General features: G+C 33.1%; 1 protein-coding gene across 2 annotated transcripts in view; it reads left to right on the top strand.

The window, feature by feature from the left end:
- The window catches only part of LOC123549694 (uncharacterized), a 36377-nt gene extending 21625 nt beyond the window's left edge, over positions 1 to 14752 (top strand). For both annotated transcript variants that reach the window (XM_053545060.1, XM_053545059.1), the window contains 2 exons: positions 6616 to 6769; positions 12783 to 14752. In XM_053545060.1, the coding sequence (XP_053401035.1) occupies positions 6629 to 6769; positions 12783 to 14348 (1707 nt within the window). In that variant the 5' untranslated portion in view covers positions 6616 to 6628 and the 3' untranslated portion in view covers positions 14349 to 14752. The remainder of the gene's footprint in view (positions 1 to 6615; positions 6770 to 12782) is intronic.
- The last annotated feature ends 4054 nt before the right edge of the window (positions 14753 to 18806 follow it).

Below are 18806 nucleotides of genomic sequence, written 5' to 3'. Positions count from 1 at the left end.
CAGTCAGTAAATTTTAAGTGAATTCCTTTTTGAATGAAAATGGTACTGTCCTAATTGAATGATAGACTAGTCCATTTTAGAAATATAGCACGGTAAAGGTTAGTTAGTATTTTGTTACTCTGAAGGAAAATAATTTACTTACCATTAGTTATCTATGTTAATTTGCATTAAATGAACTAATTCTTAAACAAACATCTATTGAAACAAGATATTACTAAAACTGAATAACATGATAAATAAACGGTGATAAATAAAGAGGTGAGTATTTGCGTTGCATCATTTAAAAATATGGTGTTAACATCTATTTGAAGGAGAAATCTGTTGGTAACATACTTTATACATGTGTCGTCACCATGTCATTTTTTTGTTTATTTGTATCGTTAATTTATTTGAAAAAATAGTATAGGAATACTCTGTTTTCAAGTTATTGATTTCTCTTACAAAACAGTATAATTCCATACTTAAAGGCGCTCGCGATAGTTTTTCCGGACGGGTCGATATTTACCCCAACACCGTGCCAATTTGGTTGTTTCTAATCGATGTAGCTTTATGGGGGCAACAGCAAATTTGAAAATTCCACAACTCTGCGCTGATACCAGTGCGAAAAAAAATCATTAAAAATCCAATTTTGATAAATTCAAGGCAATTTTGAGCGAATGTCTTGCATAGACATAGCACTTCATCATGTGACATTTTCAGCCTGCGATTCTGTTGTTTCTGTGATAAAAACGAGTAAAACGCAGGTTTCAGGACACTAAAGTTTGAGACAAAAATGGCCCAAAATGCACACCTTGCGCGGCCTGTACCGTATGTTCTGCAAATGACTGACCTAACTGAACACATACATATTTTTAAAGCACGTGACCAGACGAAAATAATGCTGGGAAGAAAAGTGTCTCATAACCGTTTACTTTTTCCGCAAATTTGAGCTGAAGCTGGATGGATGGATGACCGTTTCCAATTCGTCTGACTTCCGTTACCTCAGGTAAAGTTTTAGACCCAGCCGTCTACATGGAGCTAAGAAAATCGATACAAGCACATATTTATTTTACACAATAATCACTCGTACGCAGGAATCCTTAGTTCTATAAACTTCATAAATAACCAGTTGAATATATATGCCTGTAAAGTAAATATGCCTATTTTATTTAAAAAACGTACCCGGGCCAAATGCGAAACTGGCCCCTGCCACTTCATTGCAGAGTTGGAGCGCAAAAATGCGCAAATTAGTGTTAGCATTTAGTGTATAATATGTATGATATACTGACTAGAGGTTAGGGTTAGTATCACCATGGTTAGAAAATATATACATTTAAAGTACGTTTAGTTCAAATTGCTTCAATCCGGCATATACCCGAGTCTGTAACTTATACCGGCGCTCCAACTCTGCATTGAGTCACAGCCATTTCTAATCCCGTACCGTACCCATACCGTACATCCATAATTGTAAACTATAGGTTTGGTTCGGAGAAAGGCGGAAACTTACATCGTTCTATGACATCAAAATACTTCAGAAACACGTTAAAATCCGCTTATTAAGAAATTTGCCGATTGATAATCTGAATAAATGCCCTTGTTTGAAATAAAAATTGATCACGTGTTTCGTACCAACCTGCGTTGTATAAATGCCCGCCACATCCCACCTCGTTGTAATTTGACTGAAGCGAAATCTAATATGGTGACCTATCAATTTTCTTTTTGTTTTAGATTAGGTTGACATAACCAAAGGTATGTGCAGAGTTTGATTTAATTCTATTATGTGAAACTCGATAAAATAGCAGAGGTACCAACTTAAAATTGACAATAATATGCAACAATAGCCCTTGGGTCTGTTGAACAGTATTCCTTTCTTTACAAAATCATTTTCATTTGATTTCTCTGAGTATGCTTCAAATAGATATATTGTTTTCCGTTATAAAAATGCTTAGATACCAAATTTATGCTGGTTATTGTACTTTACTGAAATATATTTTAGGAGTATAGAAATTTTGAAAATGTAAAAAATAGCATCATATCTAGGGGCATATAAAATTAAAACAAAGCTGGCGACCTAGTATTTTTATTTCATTTTTCAATACATCATAACATGGTCTTTTAATACAGAACATTTCATCAAAATCTATTATTAGAAACAAAATACGAAAATGTAGCGAGCGTCTTTAACAAGCAGTGAGTTTTTTTTCTGTAACGGCTCTCAAAAACGTTATTTTGATGTATTCAGGATTATATAAGAAGAAATTAAACGCAAGGTTATCAGTGTAATAAATTTAGTTGATTTGTTGAAACTTTAAAGTATGAACTGACTTTTCTTTTTTTTTGCAAACTATGAAATCATCTGAAACACTTATTACACATTCAATGTTGCTTTTTTTATATTATACGGATATATCTATCAGTTTAGCTTTGCTACTACCAGTTTCGTAATATTGTCTTGTTCTTTTATTTGATGGTTTCATCAATGTTCCAAATAGATATGTTTTACATCAAACATTTGTTTTTATGTATATGTTATGCGTAATTATCGCATAGTGCGGCAATTTTCCTTTGATCTTTGCAGCATGTTATACATAGTAACACACATTATTACAACAAAACTGTGCTGATATCTTACAAAACTGTTGCGATATATATCAACACGGAAATCTCTATGGAGTTTCATAAGAAAAAAAGTGTTCCGATATATATCAGCACAGTAAAACTGTTCCGATATATATCGGAACACTTTTTCTCTATTGAGGTCCTATTAAGGGAGTATAATTTTTTCCTTTCAAAGAAAAGATGATTTTAGCTCCAATTTACAGTTCACAGAGAAAGAATTGTCACAAACACCTACATTTATAAAGTAAAAGAATAAATAAACTAGAATATTTAAAAAACTTGATAGTTATTGCCAAATTCAGAAATACATGTAATATATGAAATTCTGAGATTTCTCAAATGTTTCATTTTCTTTGATTTTTTTTACAAACAAAACAACAAGTTTTACAATATGTCTGGCCAATGAAATGCAAAGATTTAAAACCAATGCAGAAATTTGTTGGGTACTTTTATCTGGGGAACACATTTTCTAAAACAGAAGTTTTAGTGTTTCAGTCAGCGAGGCGCAGAAAGGGAATCAAAATAGTAAAAATAATAATAAACAAATTTAAATGAAAATAATATATAAATTTTAATGATAAACTATGCGATAAAACAGTTATAATATGTAATGCTCGTGTGTTACGAGGATATATCAGAGCTAGGGGTACATCTCGTTACTTTTCTCTTCACATATCTGTCTCGGCCTACCGGCCTTGACGATATGTGCAGAGAAAAATAACCTCGATGTACCCCTAGCTCTGATATATCCTGGTAACACACTCTCACACATACTATAACTATTACTTATATTGATGATGTACACATCCCTGCACACAGTCGTTATATAACTGGCATAGGCCGGCCGGGGACGGGTTATGATTTGGGACTGCTTTCATGGCATATGACTGTGTTTTTCTATTGGATATTTATTCTTGCTTTGTGTGATCGTAAAGTGTACTTATACAGTCATTTACATGAGAAATAAAGCATTCAATCTGAATTTTTTTGAACTTCAGAAACACGCGTTGTATTGTGATATTAGTACACCATTGAATTAAATATTCACTGTTTAAAAGTAGCATTGAACACAGAACTTCAATTACCCGAGGAGCAATGTATCGGACGTCATGCGACAATGTGACGTCATAATTGACGTCATAATGCTCTATTACCGGTCCGCGCGTCAACTGTTGTTTATCACAGATTCTAACACGATCCGATTCATTTTCCTATTAAACAAAGAAGGCTGAAAAATGTGATTTATTATACAACAATTCACTGTTCTGACGTCAAAATCATTACGCCATGGCGTCAAACGGCATAGTGGCGCGCTGGAAAAGAAACCGATTGAAACGGGCAAATATTTAATGAATGCCGTCAAGGATGTACTTTAAAGTCGCAGGTACCGTGTTAGAATCGAACTAATATATCTCATTTAGTGATTTGCTCTTAAATAAAATCATTGTTTGTCGTTCATATGCGTATTATTATATCACTCGGGCTGCGCCTCTGATATAATTCCTTCGCCTCAGAACTCCAAACAATGATTTATTCAGCGACAAATCACTAAATGAGATATATTATTTCTTAAATATACAGAGCTTGATTTCCTTCTTTCTTTCACTGGAAATCAAATCGAGCCATGTTAGAATAATAAGTGATCTTTAGATTTAAACTTATATATACTTGGATTCAGTGTTGTTATATTTTCTGGTACTTTGGGATCATGGAGTCCATTCAATATATGTGTAATAGAGTTCCGCTTAAGCCGGTGCTAGGGGGCGTGAGAGGTGTTGCACATTTCATTACCTCTCATGAAAAGGCTGAAACAAACCGAGTCTGCTATTATTCTTCTTGGTTGCATTCTTTGATTCCAAAGGATCTTTTTACAGATTTTATTATGAATATGCTAAAAATGTCTCTAAATAATGGGAACAATATTAAATGGTAGAAAACTAAGATAATAAAAAAAAACATGTCAATTAGATAGACATAAAACTTATAATTTGTAATATATAGAAATATCGTAATAATCCTAATTATTATCTGAAATATTGCAAATTAAACTTAAAACTAATGACTGCACTGTACCGAGACTCATGTATAAAAATTTTGTTTAATACCACATTAATAACTTTAATTCTAAATCCTATTAAATATTCTTGAATTATAATTATCATATCAGTTATCCTAAATTGTAATGAAATGTAAAACACCCCTAACGCACCTCCATCTAGCACCGACTTAAACGGAATTGTAGTATTATAGTAAATTTAAATGTAATCCATGATCACAAAGGACCATGAAAATCTAAAAACTGAACTCGATTACTATATGGGGAAACTTTTTACACACGACACTTTTAAGGCTCTTATTGTGATTGTTAATAAACCTTTCTATGATGATCGCGTAGAACATAACCTAGCAAGATGAGAGCCAGCTTGGTTTGACTGAGTCTGCTCATGATAAGGAATTGAATGTGACACTGTCCTCACGACTCTAGCACTGGCTTAAACGGTGCTCTATATTGTAAAAATTGAATGGATTGTTTTAATTTGTTAAAATCGGAATCTAAAATCATGACAAAGTGTCTGAAAAATATAAACTGCACACAATTTGAGACAGCAGTGTTACAAGAATCACATTCTGCACGATGTGATCTTTAATGTATCCAACTTTATCATATAGGCTCTCTGGTTTGTTAGCTGGTATGCAGAATTTGTTGCTTTATAACCTATTATTTTTCAAATGGAAACCATTTGACAAAGGTCATAGGCTATTAAAATCATTTTATTTTTTATGACTGACATTTGATAAAACGTTTTGAAGCACTTTTAACATTTTATTATAAATATCATTATTTTAGACGACATTCCGGTAGATCTAGTTTGTTTTTATTTGGCTAAAAAAATAATTAAAAATGGCTGAAATGTATGTGAGTCTACGCCGGAATAACGTTAAATAATGACCCTATGGGTCCTTTTTCAACGTTGAGAATTGACAACATTAAATTTTGATTAAAAAGTCCTTTTTTAATGTCGAGAATTGATTCCGCAAACATTTAAACATCACATTTTGAGCATTGACAAAAGGTCCTTTTTCACCGTTGAGAATTGAAGCCGCCAATATTTCGAAATTAAATTTGGATCAATGGTGTCAATATTAAACGGAGTCAATATTTAATGTTACATAGAAGGTTTACGACTACAAAAAGGCTCGCCTTTCAAAATGTTTTATAACATTTGCCTACAAACCCGATATATTCAGCTATACAGTACATTATCATACACTTCAACAATACGGCTGATCTAGTGTTGACATGAGCTTGTTCAAACAATTCGACAAACTTTTATTTTGTGGTTTCTGATAAGATTATTATATGACCGAGTAGTTTATTGATTGCTAGCGCATCTAAACTTAATGAAATAAAATACGCCGCATCTTTATATGGTCTTACAACCCGTGTTTAGGTCTGGTCGGATGTTAAACTAAACCCTTCCATCCTTATTCCAAGGCTTTTGTATTTGAAAAAAAGAGAGTAGATTTTCCAATCTCTTTCCTCCCAAAAATGTCTTTTACAAATTTAGTCCCAAAGATGAAAAAGTTAATACATTTTGATTGAATAAGAATGTGATACTCTGTTCTACAAACAACACAATAAGTGAGTCGTCTGCTACATTTGTAATCATATCCACGTGAATTTGTTTATAAATAGAGAGTGTATTAGCAACTGGCATCACCTTCCAGGAAAATTCATTTTTCTCCTGACAGGCTTAAACCTTTTTTCAGTCATCATTGCAAAAATAAAACAGAGCCTGATTTTTGGATGAAATGTTGTGAGAAGTTGCAAACTGTCAGAAAAATCTTTCTACTTATTAAGGTAGTTTAAAAAAAGGGCTCCCTGGTGTAAAGCATATATAACATTATAGCAAAACCTACCCTAGCTCCATTTTGTGGCGAATATACTCCAATTACCCCTTAAACCTACTGTTTTAGTCTTTAAACAACAATTATATATTATCCATTTTCATGAAGTTACAACGCCATAATGGAGTATCTACACGAAGAAATAAAAAAGAAAGTATGCGTTGATTTCGAGAATGAAGAAATACAGGATATAATGAAAGCAGTAGATATTTTGATGAACCGTTTTATAAATGAACTCACAACGAAGTTCCCAAGTACAAAGGTAGGTAACTATTCACTTTGTAAAGGAGACACTGTATCTAACATTTTTAAAAGGTTTTTAATCATTTTCATTATTATTACCTGTTTAAACCTCGCATTAGGTCTAATTATTTATATTTGCCGGAATGGGAAAATGATTAATCCTTCAGGATTACGTGCAGAGCGTAAGTAATAGTTAAAGACCCGGTACGAGTGCGTTTTCGTAAATATCATGGTGTGATATTTACTACGAAGATATTTAATGGCATACGACAATATATGGAGTTGAGTCTTGGAGTGGAGTGTGGAGTTAGATCTCGGATAGATCTTAAAGTCTAATTTTGGAGAAAGATTTTGGAGTCAAATTGTATATAGTTTTTCATTCAAACTTTGAAAAGTTAAAAGCAGTTGTATTATTGTTGAAATTTAATAAGACGAAATACAGTAATGATTAATATATGTTGTTGTTGCTGTGGTGATTGTTGGGATGAAGACTCAAATTTGATAAAATGTGAGACTGGCAGTTACGCTTTTAATTATGGCAGTGATGCTGTTTTGGTTTATATAATCATGTTTACAACAAAAACTATTGATTGTGGTTCGTGTCTTCTGACCAAAACTGTTTTCATCGTGTTCATCAGCAAAAACGGCAGTAAGACTGAAGAAGATGATGATAATGATGTAATGAAAAAGTTGTTGTTGTTGTTGATAATTATGATGATGATGATGATGATGAAGGCTGAGGTGATTGTGTTGATGATGTGCGTGATGAATATGATGGTAATGATAACGATAATTATGTGTTCTTGTTGGTGGTGGTGATGATGATAGGGATGGTGGCGATGAAGATGATAATGTTGATGATGATGATGGTGACGGTGACTTTGATGATGGTGCTGCTGCTTGTGATGATAGCGTTTGTAATTATGATGACTATGGCTGTGATGAAAGTGGTGATAAAAATGAACATGATGTTGGTGATAAAGTTGTAAATGATGATGATGGTTGTTGTGGTTTTGATGATAGTGATGATGATGATGAACACAGTTTTCAGCAATTGTTTATCTTTATTTCTTTACAAATGGTATTCATTTTTTTAAAGAGAGACAACTTTTTCGGAATATTTTTAGTACAAATGGCATTCATTTTCAAAGGGAGACAACTTTTCCGATTATTTTAAGTATAAATGGCATTCATTTTCAAAGGAAGATAACTTTTTTTCGATTATTTTAAGTAAACGTCGGGAAAAAGTTGTTTCCCTTTGAAAATGAATGTCATTTGTAAAGAAATAAAGAAAAACAATTGCTGAAAACTGTGTTCCACCTTGTTATGTGAAATTTCACTACTCGCACGCTATTGCAAATGCATCAAAACGAACATGTGTACAGTTCTTTGAAAATGGTGAGTTATTAAAGGCGTTTAACTGTCCGGAAGTGGAGCCCCTTTAGGCAGTCCTTTTCCGGAATTCAATGTTTATATCAGTATACTGACACTTGTTTCGTAAAGTAATATACATGTTTTACATGCTGTTCAATTTTCATGTCAAATAAATCTTTCTTTCTATGATTTGGTGTTGTTTGATTTTTGTTTCTCAAGGCCTACTTCGTAACCATAACCGCCCATCTTGCATAAATAGTATTAAAGTTTTTTTACTATAAATCATTTCTTCGATGCAAATCTAAAAATCATTTTTATGGCATACGGCTGTAGATCTTTTATGAATAATTTTACTTTGTTTTAAGCCTACGTAAAACTGAATATATCGTTGTTAATCGGGACGACATACATGAAACTGACGTCACAAATGACGTCACACACGTGATATGAAATTTGAATGTCAAACTGGTGCCCGTAGGTAGACAGTTATATTCGTTATCTGTGTATATTTCACGAACCAAACAGTGTAACGTTTTAAGACTTACCGTGTTATATGAATGTTAAATGTTTAGCCTCTCTCTTGTTCTATTTTGATGGTCTCTAGTTATTATCTGATAGTTTTAGTCATATGTTGATTGATAATGATATTGCTATATATATTTGCTAATATGAAATTAGGCGCTGCCTATCTGACGGGAAAACCTAGTCATACAGAATCTTATTTCTGCATTCATTTTTCCTTTTGATATTTTCAGTTTTGACAGTTTTGCTCTTCAGCCTTTTGTTATGTAAGTTATGAACAAAGGCAAATGTTTTGAAATGTTTGGAATAAATGAACAAGATCTAATCATTTCTTCAAATGTGTCAAGACTAGACTGACGACGGAAAAATCGTTGGGTGCACAGAATCTAGTCCCAAAATGCATCAGAGGCCACTAGGCCAGTATATACAATCGGCGAGATGGGCCCCAACGATCATGCCTTTGCTGTCAGTTCGTTTCTCTAATACAATTGTCTGAATCCGGGAATGCAAAGTTTATTTTCAGTTCATGTACACTAACAAATAGTTTTAAAAATACATATTAATCCTGTGTAAGATCACATTCATGGTATCAGCGCATTTAGATTATGTGGGTGCAACATCAAGTTAGACGTGACATTATTTATACTTAATAGCAAAGTTAGAAAAATTCTTTTAAAACTTATCTTTAGTTTGTAAAGAGAAAATGGATATCACACTTAATAAAAAACCAGTGTGAATTTAGTTGCTATCTAAAAGGCAGAGTTCTCTTGATAAACCAACAGTGCCCCATAAAAATAAAAGAATTTGTGTTAACATAAATGGCAATACCTGGTATTACAGATTCTTTGTATGAAGTTTGATGTTCTATTAAGTTATTAACACAATGTCAATTGTTTGCATTAATGATAATCCATAATTCCTGAATGTAATATCAGTTTGTTATGATTCTTAGACTACAATAAAATTAAATCTCAATTTGGCATTTTCTATTCTATTAAAGAAGATAAGATTCTTTTACTGGTTGTAGTGCAGATGGGAATATCTTGCATACCAGACGGGGATTTCCGGTATTTTTACCGGTACCGGAAAAATCCATCTTACACCCCGGGGTGTAAGATGACTCTCGTGCTTTAAATGACGTATTACGAACTACATATCTGTAGAAGATTTATGTAGTTGTTTATATTTTATTTCGAAAAACGGAATAAAAATCCAATACCTTGACAGTTCCTCTTTGTTCTTGATAGTATATTTCTCGATTCAAAACACGTTATTTCATCAAAAATTCATAACGTTACGCTAGAACTGATAAAACAAAACCGGAACTAAACATTGTTATTTGTCTTTGAAATGTCATGACGTTTTTCCCGTTTACAGACGTTGATTTCCCGCGCTTTGTTTAAATACGCTGCTATAAGAAATAGTTCTAAAAAGAAAGCCGTTCGACTGATTTTATTTTTCATCATTATATCTTGATATCGGTATGCAAGAAAAAGATTCTGTCACTGGTTATAGGTGCAGATGGGAATATCCGGCTCTCGGGTAACTGTTTAGGCGGTAACTCGGTAGGAACCTCGTTACCGCCTAAACAGTTACCCTCGAGGCCGGAAATTCAAATCTGCACCTATAACCAGTGAAGGAATCTTATAATCCGGCCTCAAGGGAAACTGTCTAGTTCCAGTTTTGTTTTATCAGTTGCAGCGTAATGTTACGATTTTTTGATAAAATAACGTTTTTTGAATCAAGAAATATACTATCAGGAACAAAGAGGAACTGTCAAGGTATTGGATTTTTATTCCGTATTATGAAATAAAATATAAATTATTACATGAATCTTCTACAAAAATGTAGTTCGTTTTACGTCATTTGCAGCACGAGAGTCATCTTACACAAATATACTGGGCTGTTAGCAAAAAAAAAAAAAAAAAAAAAAAAGAAAAAGCATATGTGGGGATTCGAACTCAGGACCTCGCGCATGCAGAGCATGCATGCTAACCACTGGACCACAGAGGAATATTACATTTAATGTCATAAAATTGTGTATATAAATAAATTTTGTTACGCCAGTGTGTCTGGATTTGTTTTACATTTGCATGTTTTTGTAATTACTTGCTTTTCTACATAAAAATTAAACTGGCGATGATTTTATTCTTCAAACACTACTATAATGCAATTTTTATTCAATATTGGAAACTGTAAGCGGGGCGCTTGAATCATCAAAAAAAAGTTACAAAGAGACCCGAATAAAACCGACTTCATCTAATCCCGCGAATTATCAAATCGTTAAAATTCGACAGAATAAGAATAATTTGTCTGCTGATGATTGTTCGTAAGAAACTTTATTTTGTCGAATGTCGTCAGCAGTTCCGGGCATTATGGGATAGACAGGACAACCGGTGAAGGTATAGAACATATTCCCAAGTTGAACGGTATATAGGTTTACTTTGACATATATACACGTACACATTATCTATAGACGGAAAAACCTTCGGTTTTCCCGTATTAAATGCTGATGACACAGTCATCTTAGCAAAGAATCTAAATCATCTCCAGTATGCTCTTGATGCTATGTCAGAGTACTGTATCTTAACACCGCTAAGACTAAAGTTATATTATTTTGGAAAAGTTAGGGAGGTATACGTAATTCTCCAGTTTTTCAGTTTGACAGTAATGTTTAAGAAATTGTTGACCACTTCTCATACCTGGGTACTCAATTGTCATCCAAAGGCAAGTTCGGAAGAACTAAGGCTACTTTAGTTGATCAAGCACGTAAAGCTATGTTCGCTGTTATTAGTAAATCCAGGAAGTTGATTTTACCTATTGATTTGCAGTTGCAACATTTCAATACCATGGTTACTCACTCCTATTGTCTTGTACGGTGCCGAGGAATGAGGGGTTGAAAATTTAGATATTGTTGATAAATTTCAGTTGAAATATTTAGAACTTATTTTTAATTTGAAGCAGAGTACCCCTAACAATATGCTGTATGTTGATCTTGGTATTAACTCTTTCAAGTCGAATTAAAGGTAGAGTGTTAACTTTTTGGAGCAAGATAATAAACTCCAGGGAAGATAAAATTTGAAATATTTTGTACAGAACTTGTTACTCACTGTCTCAGAGACAAAACAAGAAATTTAACTGGTTATGTTATGTAAGAGATAGTTCGGATTCTCTTGATATATCTAATTATTGATTTAATCAAAAGTTTCATTCTATTAACACCTTCAAAAATGAATTAAAGATCAGTTTATACAAAATTGAAACTTTTCAGTTAATAACTCAAGCAAATGTTTAAATTATAGAATGTATAAACACGAATTTGTATTTGAAAAATGTTTCAAGCTTTTACCTTTTGACTATATCATTTCACTTAGTAATTTTTTTTTTAGATGCCTGAATCATCTGTTGCCAATAGAAAAAGGTAGATTTGAAAACATTGCAAGAGAACAAAGAACCTGTCATCTGTGTTTTTGCAAATACTTCAATGTTGATAGAAAAAAAGATATGAAAATGAATATCACTATAAATATCCAAATACTCTCAAGTTTTCGAAGCTTATGAACATTGACAATAAGAATACTTTGTTAAATATCGGCTGTCTTCTGTAAGATAATTATGTCCGCTTTCAGATAAATAGTTAGTTCTCATCCTCCACATTACCAGTTACTCTAGCAACGTGTTGTCATTTACATGCCATTCTGATTTTGTTACAGTGACATGTTATTGTTATAATTGCTGTCAGATTCCCTATGTATTAATAATCTGTAAACTTCTTAAATGACGTAACGTTCACGTGCCATGACGTCAATGTTTTGTTGCGACCAAGAACAAGTGCTAAAATATTTTTCTACTGTTTTAGATAAATGACAGAATTAAAATAATATAAAAATCAATTTCATTAAATTTGATACACTCAAAATCGGTTATACGCCCTCATGATACGTCTGCGGACGTATCAACTCGTTTCGTGTATAATAGCGTTAAAACACCGTTTTTCTATACATTATTTCTCAAACAAAGCTCGTACCTGTTCGTTAAACAGGATATATATACTTACTCTAAGTTATAGAATATGTCGATGCCTTTAAATAACTGTTTTGAGAATCTATGCTTGTCTATACATACATATATTTCAGATTGATCGGCTCGCGCTTTGTGGCAGTATGGCTGAGCAGACAAGATTATGGCGTGGAAGCGACGATAGGTGCGACCTAGAATTTGATTACCTTGCAATTTTGAAGTCATTTCCTGGTTGTGAAGATTTCTTTCTCGAACATAGTATTGACGGCCAGATGGAAGTCAAGTACAAAATTGTTAATCTGCAATCAAAAGAATTTGTATATGTCAATCTAAATCCGGAAGTGAAGTTTGTATTTGCATGTAATTTTCACACCTGTATCAATGAAAAATGTAGGCAGAATTCGTGTGCTTTAAGTTTAAGAACTACAACCCATATGATAGATTCGTTCAGCGGTTGTCAGTTTTGTTCCGTATGTATGAAAACGGGCGAATTAAAATGCATACAGACATCGTTACATCACGGTAGGGTTAATAACCTTCATCATTTGGATCGACTCAGATTTTTGTGGATTAGCAAAAATAGATTATTATCTATTCCCAGTGCAAGCAATGGTAATTGTGACATTTTCAGACAAATCAAAAGTGATTGGGAGTATTCTCTGCGCAACAGGTTCGAATTTACTTTGCCTGAATTGCCTGAACTAAGTGACAAACAGCCGGAGGCGGTATCAATAGAAGTTGACTTTCACCCAGTTTTAGAGGTAGTAGACGCGGATGTAGTTCAACGGCTCGTTAGATGTTTTCGGTGGTGGGGAGATGAAAAATGTGTTTTGTTTCAAAACATTTACACGTATAGTCTCAAGAACCGTATCACTGCAGTTAAAGCACAACAACTTTGTTTAAACATGCCATCCAAAATACTAAGACTTGCATATTTCACTTTGAAAATATTAGCTATATCAAATCAATGGAAATTCAAGAAAATACCTTTGCTTGAAAAAAAACCGAAATATGTTTTGTTTCCGAAGGGTTACATATATGATAACAAATTATGGAGAGTCTCCACTTGTCAGAGTGAATTGGAGATATTGAAGAAGACTTCTAAAGAACACAGACTTGCTTTCTGCTTTCTGAAATTTCTGGCTATGGAAATGAAAGAATTTGATAGGACTTTCCCGACACTCAATCAGTACGAAGCAAAGATTGCCGTCATTAATCATATTAATGGCTGTAAATCCCCAGCTATCGGGGCCCACGTATGTGCTCTAAATATTTTGAACGACATAGTGCGCTGTAGGAGTGTTAAATTAATGAATCATCCCTTTTTACAATTGAATTTGTACGATATGGTTAACCTGTATGAAGAAAATTGGCAATTTATACATTTTAAAGTATTACTTCTTGTTTTAGTAAACCGAAAGGGTAAATATGCAATAACTGATTTGCATAATGATTTAATCTCAGTTTGGTTAGTGTCTTACACATTCAAATATGGTATTACACCGGCGAATTATGACTTTACACGACCGTTACTTGGTGAGCTGCGCGAAATATGCAAAAGAAGGAAGATGCAAACATCTAGTAGAACTGATTTGATTAAGGTGATATCATCACTACTGAGGACTATACGATTGAAAAAAAATTCAGTTTCTAATGTTGAAGGAAAATCTCACTGCCACTAAAGCGTATTGACAAATTCCATCATGATTCCGTTCTACAGTGCAGACTTTTATCAAACCCTTATTTTTCAAATCTTCAAAATGTACTAAAAATTCAGCAAATATAAAGATAGGGCCGTGTGCTTGATATTTTGCTAGACGGATTTGAAATAATTGGACTTCACACGCAATTTTTAGGTTGAAACCGCGAAGCGGTGGAGACCTGTAATTACCGTAATCTGGAGTTTGCAAGGCTATCATGCTGACACTTTTCACTGAAAGACAGATTAATCCGCCGTAAGGTTTTTACCCGTCTTTTTTTCAGGCTAATCGGCTGATATATTTATTGATATAAACTGTTCTCTGAACATTGTTTTACAGTCTGTTTATATTTTCATACATATGTAATATAATAAAGTTAAAGAATGCGTCATTTCGCATGAAAAATATCTTTTTAGGTCTGTTGACCCACCGTGTCACAAATTGACATACGGGCCTTATTTTATCTGTAGTGTAAATGCAGGTATTGCATCATCTTTTTGTAAATTTTTGAGTTATTGAGATAAATGTCAGATTTTTCGTATAAAATACCTCTCATGTTTTTCTGTATTTCATAACTTAAATTTCCATGTAAATTTCATTAAATTCGGTTCAGTAATAAGAAAGTTGATATTTTAAAAATGTCAGTAATTCGTGTTTTTATCCCAAAAACCACTATAATGGGCCTCAAATTGTCAATTACAATCCGCGCCAAAATAGTCAGATTTCCCGGCTATATCGTGAATCCCGTGAAAATAGAAATTGTCAGAGCTCACGCATAAGCCGTGAATCCCATGAAATTTAGTATTTGGCGGGATATTACCCTTTAAATAGACTGGACTAGATATGCCTTGCGCACACCACATTCCGACATTATAGACGAATCTATGTCTGATTAATTTTCATTGTTAGAAATTTATGCTCGATCGAGGTAAGAAATTTATTTGTTAGATTTTTGTATGATTTTTGCATTACGATTTTTATTTGGTAAATTTTTGTGCATTCTACAGAATTCTGTAAGATTTACTTTTCGACATATGATTTTAGCTAGTTTCGGTATGTCAGGATAATTTATTAAATTTTTCAGACTTTTGTAAATTATTTCGAAAGAGGAATCTAAATTGTTTCGTTTATATAAAATGTAAGACTTGTACTGAAATTTGTAACATGGTATTTATAAAGTACTCTGTTTCAAAAACATATGTCAAACATTTCGTTGTTATGGAACGCTATTACTACATTGTACGATTTTTCCTGGTGATGTCATAACCCGGAAGTACAATGCCCGAGGTTCACTTGTCTTCACTCGCCTGGATGTGATATTCTCAGCGCAGAGCTTTCGTCTCATGGTTGTGCCGTAAACCGCAAAGACGCTGATTTTTGTTATCCTCTGAAGTCAGCTCAGGGATGCAATCACCTACCACCATAGGGAGCCAATACGGAATCAACGTATTCACGGTTTAAAGGGACTTGATTTAAAGATACGTCATATATTGTTTGTGCTACTTAAAGTTCGCAATTAAATGAAAGAACTGTGCCACGTCACATTCAAATGGAAGTGTCGGAACTTTGTATCTAGAGATACTGAACTTTGATTTGTTTTTCTTTCTTTCTTATAATCAGTTTTTTTTTTCATATCATCTATTCATTGTTAATAATCATCTTATGTAAATAAATTTGTAAATATTGTAAAGGGTGTTGATTTGTTCTGAAGGTTACTGTCGCCGGTACGGCCTTTCCTGTCACACACCGATCATAGCTAATTTGAAACGTGAAGGTGTATTCCTTTAAAACATTTCAGAGAACCCCGAATGTGACCGAAGCGCATGAAAATATGCCGATAAAAATAGTTCGAAACGTATTATAAAAATTTTCTAATTTAGCCTTAATATATGATTTGCACTAATCAGTAATAAAACAGCATTTGATCTGAATCATTTTTGTACATGTATATACCTGCGATTTTTCCTACCTCACGACTCCTACGCAGTTCTTCGAGTGGCAAGGAAGATCACTGCGTAGGAGTTTGCTATATAAGAAACTGTTTGATTACGTCTTAAAATGGACAATATTTTTGAATTACTTCCCTTTATTTTTAATTTTTTCCTATTTTAGTACAGCTTTGATAAAGACCGATTCATATTATTTATTTCCTATATTCAGTTCTTTTTAGGATATTTTTTTTTTCATGAATGATGTAAAATTGAGTCAAAATACTTGTTTACGTTTTACAATTTTTATGTAAATTTAGTTTTAGTATATATTGCTACATTGCTTCAATGTGTCAATATAAGTAACACGTTACACATGCAATCGTGCTGCATCTGCACTGTTTTTATTAATGTTACATGTTTGTTTCAATATGTAATATTAAATAGATTTACTTCATTATTTACAAGATAAATATCGGCAATCCCTGTAAATCGTAGATATGTCTCGATTCTAGCGGGACTTGGCGATGACATTTAACACTGTTACGCCAGTTCCGGATTTGTAATAAAATTGTTGTTGAACTGAAAGCAGGGTTGTAGTAATGCTAATGCTAATGCATTAGTAATGCACTATTTTTTTTCAAATAATGCCAAGTAATGATTAATGCCTCAGTTTTAGCATTGAAAATAATGCTAATTTAATGCCAAATTTAATAATGCTAATGCAAATGCTTAGCATTACTTAGGCATTATTTTCTGTATCACTGGAAAATAAAACATAATTGATAATTATATATGCTGTTTTTTTACACAGGTTATAGCAGTTTGTTCTCTAATAGATTGTTGTATGATTTTATTAAACTGTCTAATGGTATAATTGCCTTTTTTTCAATGCACACCTGACAGATTTTGAACAATACATTTAAAACCTGTGACAACTCCAAAGTGGAAATTTATAAGATACTGATGTGACATAATTAGTTTTGTTACCCAAAATATCAAACAGAATTTATTATCTTTTGACACCTTTTTATGAATTAACAGTATGCCACTGATAGTGATGTTTAAGACCTTAAGGCAGCTAGCTTTTACATGTCATGTCAAATTAGGCTGTTAGGGAGCCATTAAACAGGTACTTGACTCTCACAATTTAAATGCTCATGCACGCTTTACTTCAAAAGAAGTTTTTTTTTGATAAAGTTAAAGTAATGGTAAAGAAAAAATCAGATATAAAACAAGAAAGTCATACATGTATTTAACTAAACATATAGATGACCTAGGTAAACTAAAATGATTTAATGAAAAACAAACAGTGTATGTGATAATAACATGCAATGAGTCACAAAAAGTAATGCTAATGCTAATGCTAATGCACCCTATGTAATGGTAATTTAATGCATTATTTTAATAAAAATGAGTAATGCTAATGCTAATTTAATGCCATTTTTTCCCCAAGTAATGCTAATTTAATGCATTACTTCTGCAAGTAATTATTAACAACCATGACTGAAAGAACGCCATGGTGTAGTGTAGAAATTTACTCGAAATTTGTCATTTTGATAAAGGCCATAAGGCTGAAACGTTAGTAAAACAGAGTCTTTAAAAATGTTCGTTAAGCAAAATAGAATCAAAGAAGTACATAACGAGTGATTAGTTATGTAAAATATCACATGGGGTCGTTTGCATGATGTGAAGTTTCTCGATGTTGGCCTACATATGTGTCCCCGATTAATGAAACTGTTCAATTTCTTTTAAGCAAAATAGAATCAAAGCACCACAAGGGGGCGTTTGCGTCTTCTCTCGATATAACCCTACAGTGGAAATTCCATTCATGTGCCCCGCCGGCGCTTCGGTTAGTGACTTGCAACTATATAAGTCCAATATATATCTTCTCAAAAAAAGAGAGAGAAAAGATCCGTATTTCTTAATTGTCAAAACATTCATAACATGATTTTCATATGTACAGTTCCTTTATCTATCTGAAAACTCTGCGGAAGTAGCAACAGCAGGATGTTGGGATAGAAAGGTCTAGTTTCCCGTTTCATGGATCCCATTGACTTCTACTGTTGCAGGGTCGGTCGTTTGTAGAAACTTTTTTTAACAAGGGAGCGGTGTTTAAAGGCAACAGCCCATGAATAAAAGAAGTGGGGTTACAACACTTTTAATGTATTTGTGTTATGATTAAGTAGTGTCATCAATACATTGTATTTCTAGGGTCGGCTAAACTAGAAGTTGATTTCGCATAAATGTGTAGAATTATACAACCCGTGCTCCAAGAATTGCGATAGTTGGTGTATTATGTGATATCGTGTTGAATTTTGGAAAATATAATTAGATGTTTTTATTCTACTCGATACTTTGAACCTAGCTACATGGAAATACTTTTAAAATTATGTATTCTAGCTTATAGTTAAGGTTTAGGAGTATATCACCAAAACACAGAAATATTTTATAAACGAACAACATCGTTACCAATATTTTACCTGTCCATTACATGTTCTGCCGTACTGTC

Source organism: Mercenaria mercenaria, chromosome 6 (assembly GCF_021730395.1).
Source record: "Mercenaria mercenaria strain notata chromosome 6, MADL_Memer_1, whole genome shotgun sequence".
In the NCBI taxonomy this organism is placed as follows: Eukaryota; Metazoa; Mollusca; class Bivalvia; order Venerida; family Veneridae; genus Mercenaria; species Mercenaria mercenaria.
This window is presented reverse-complemented; position numbering and strand designations above follow the sequence as displayed.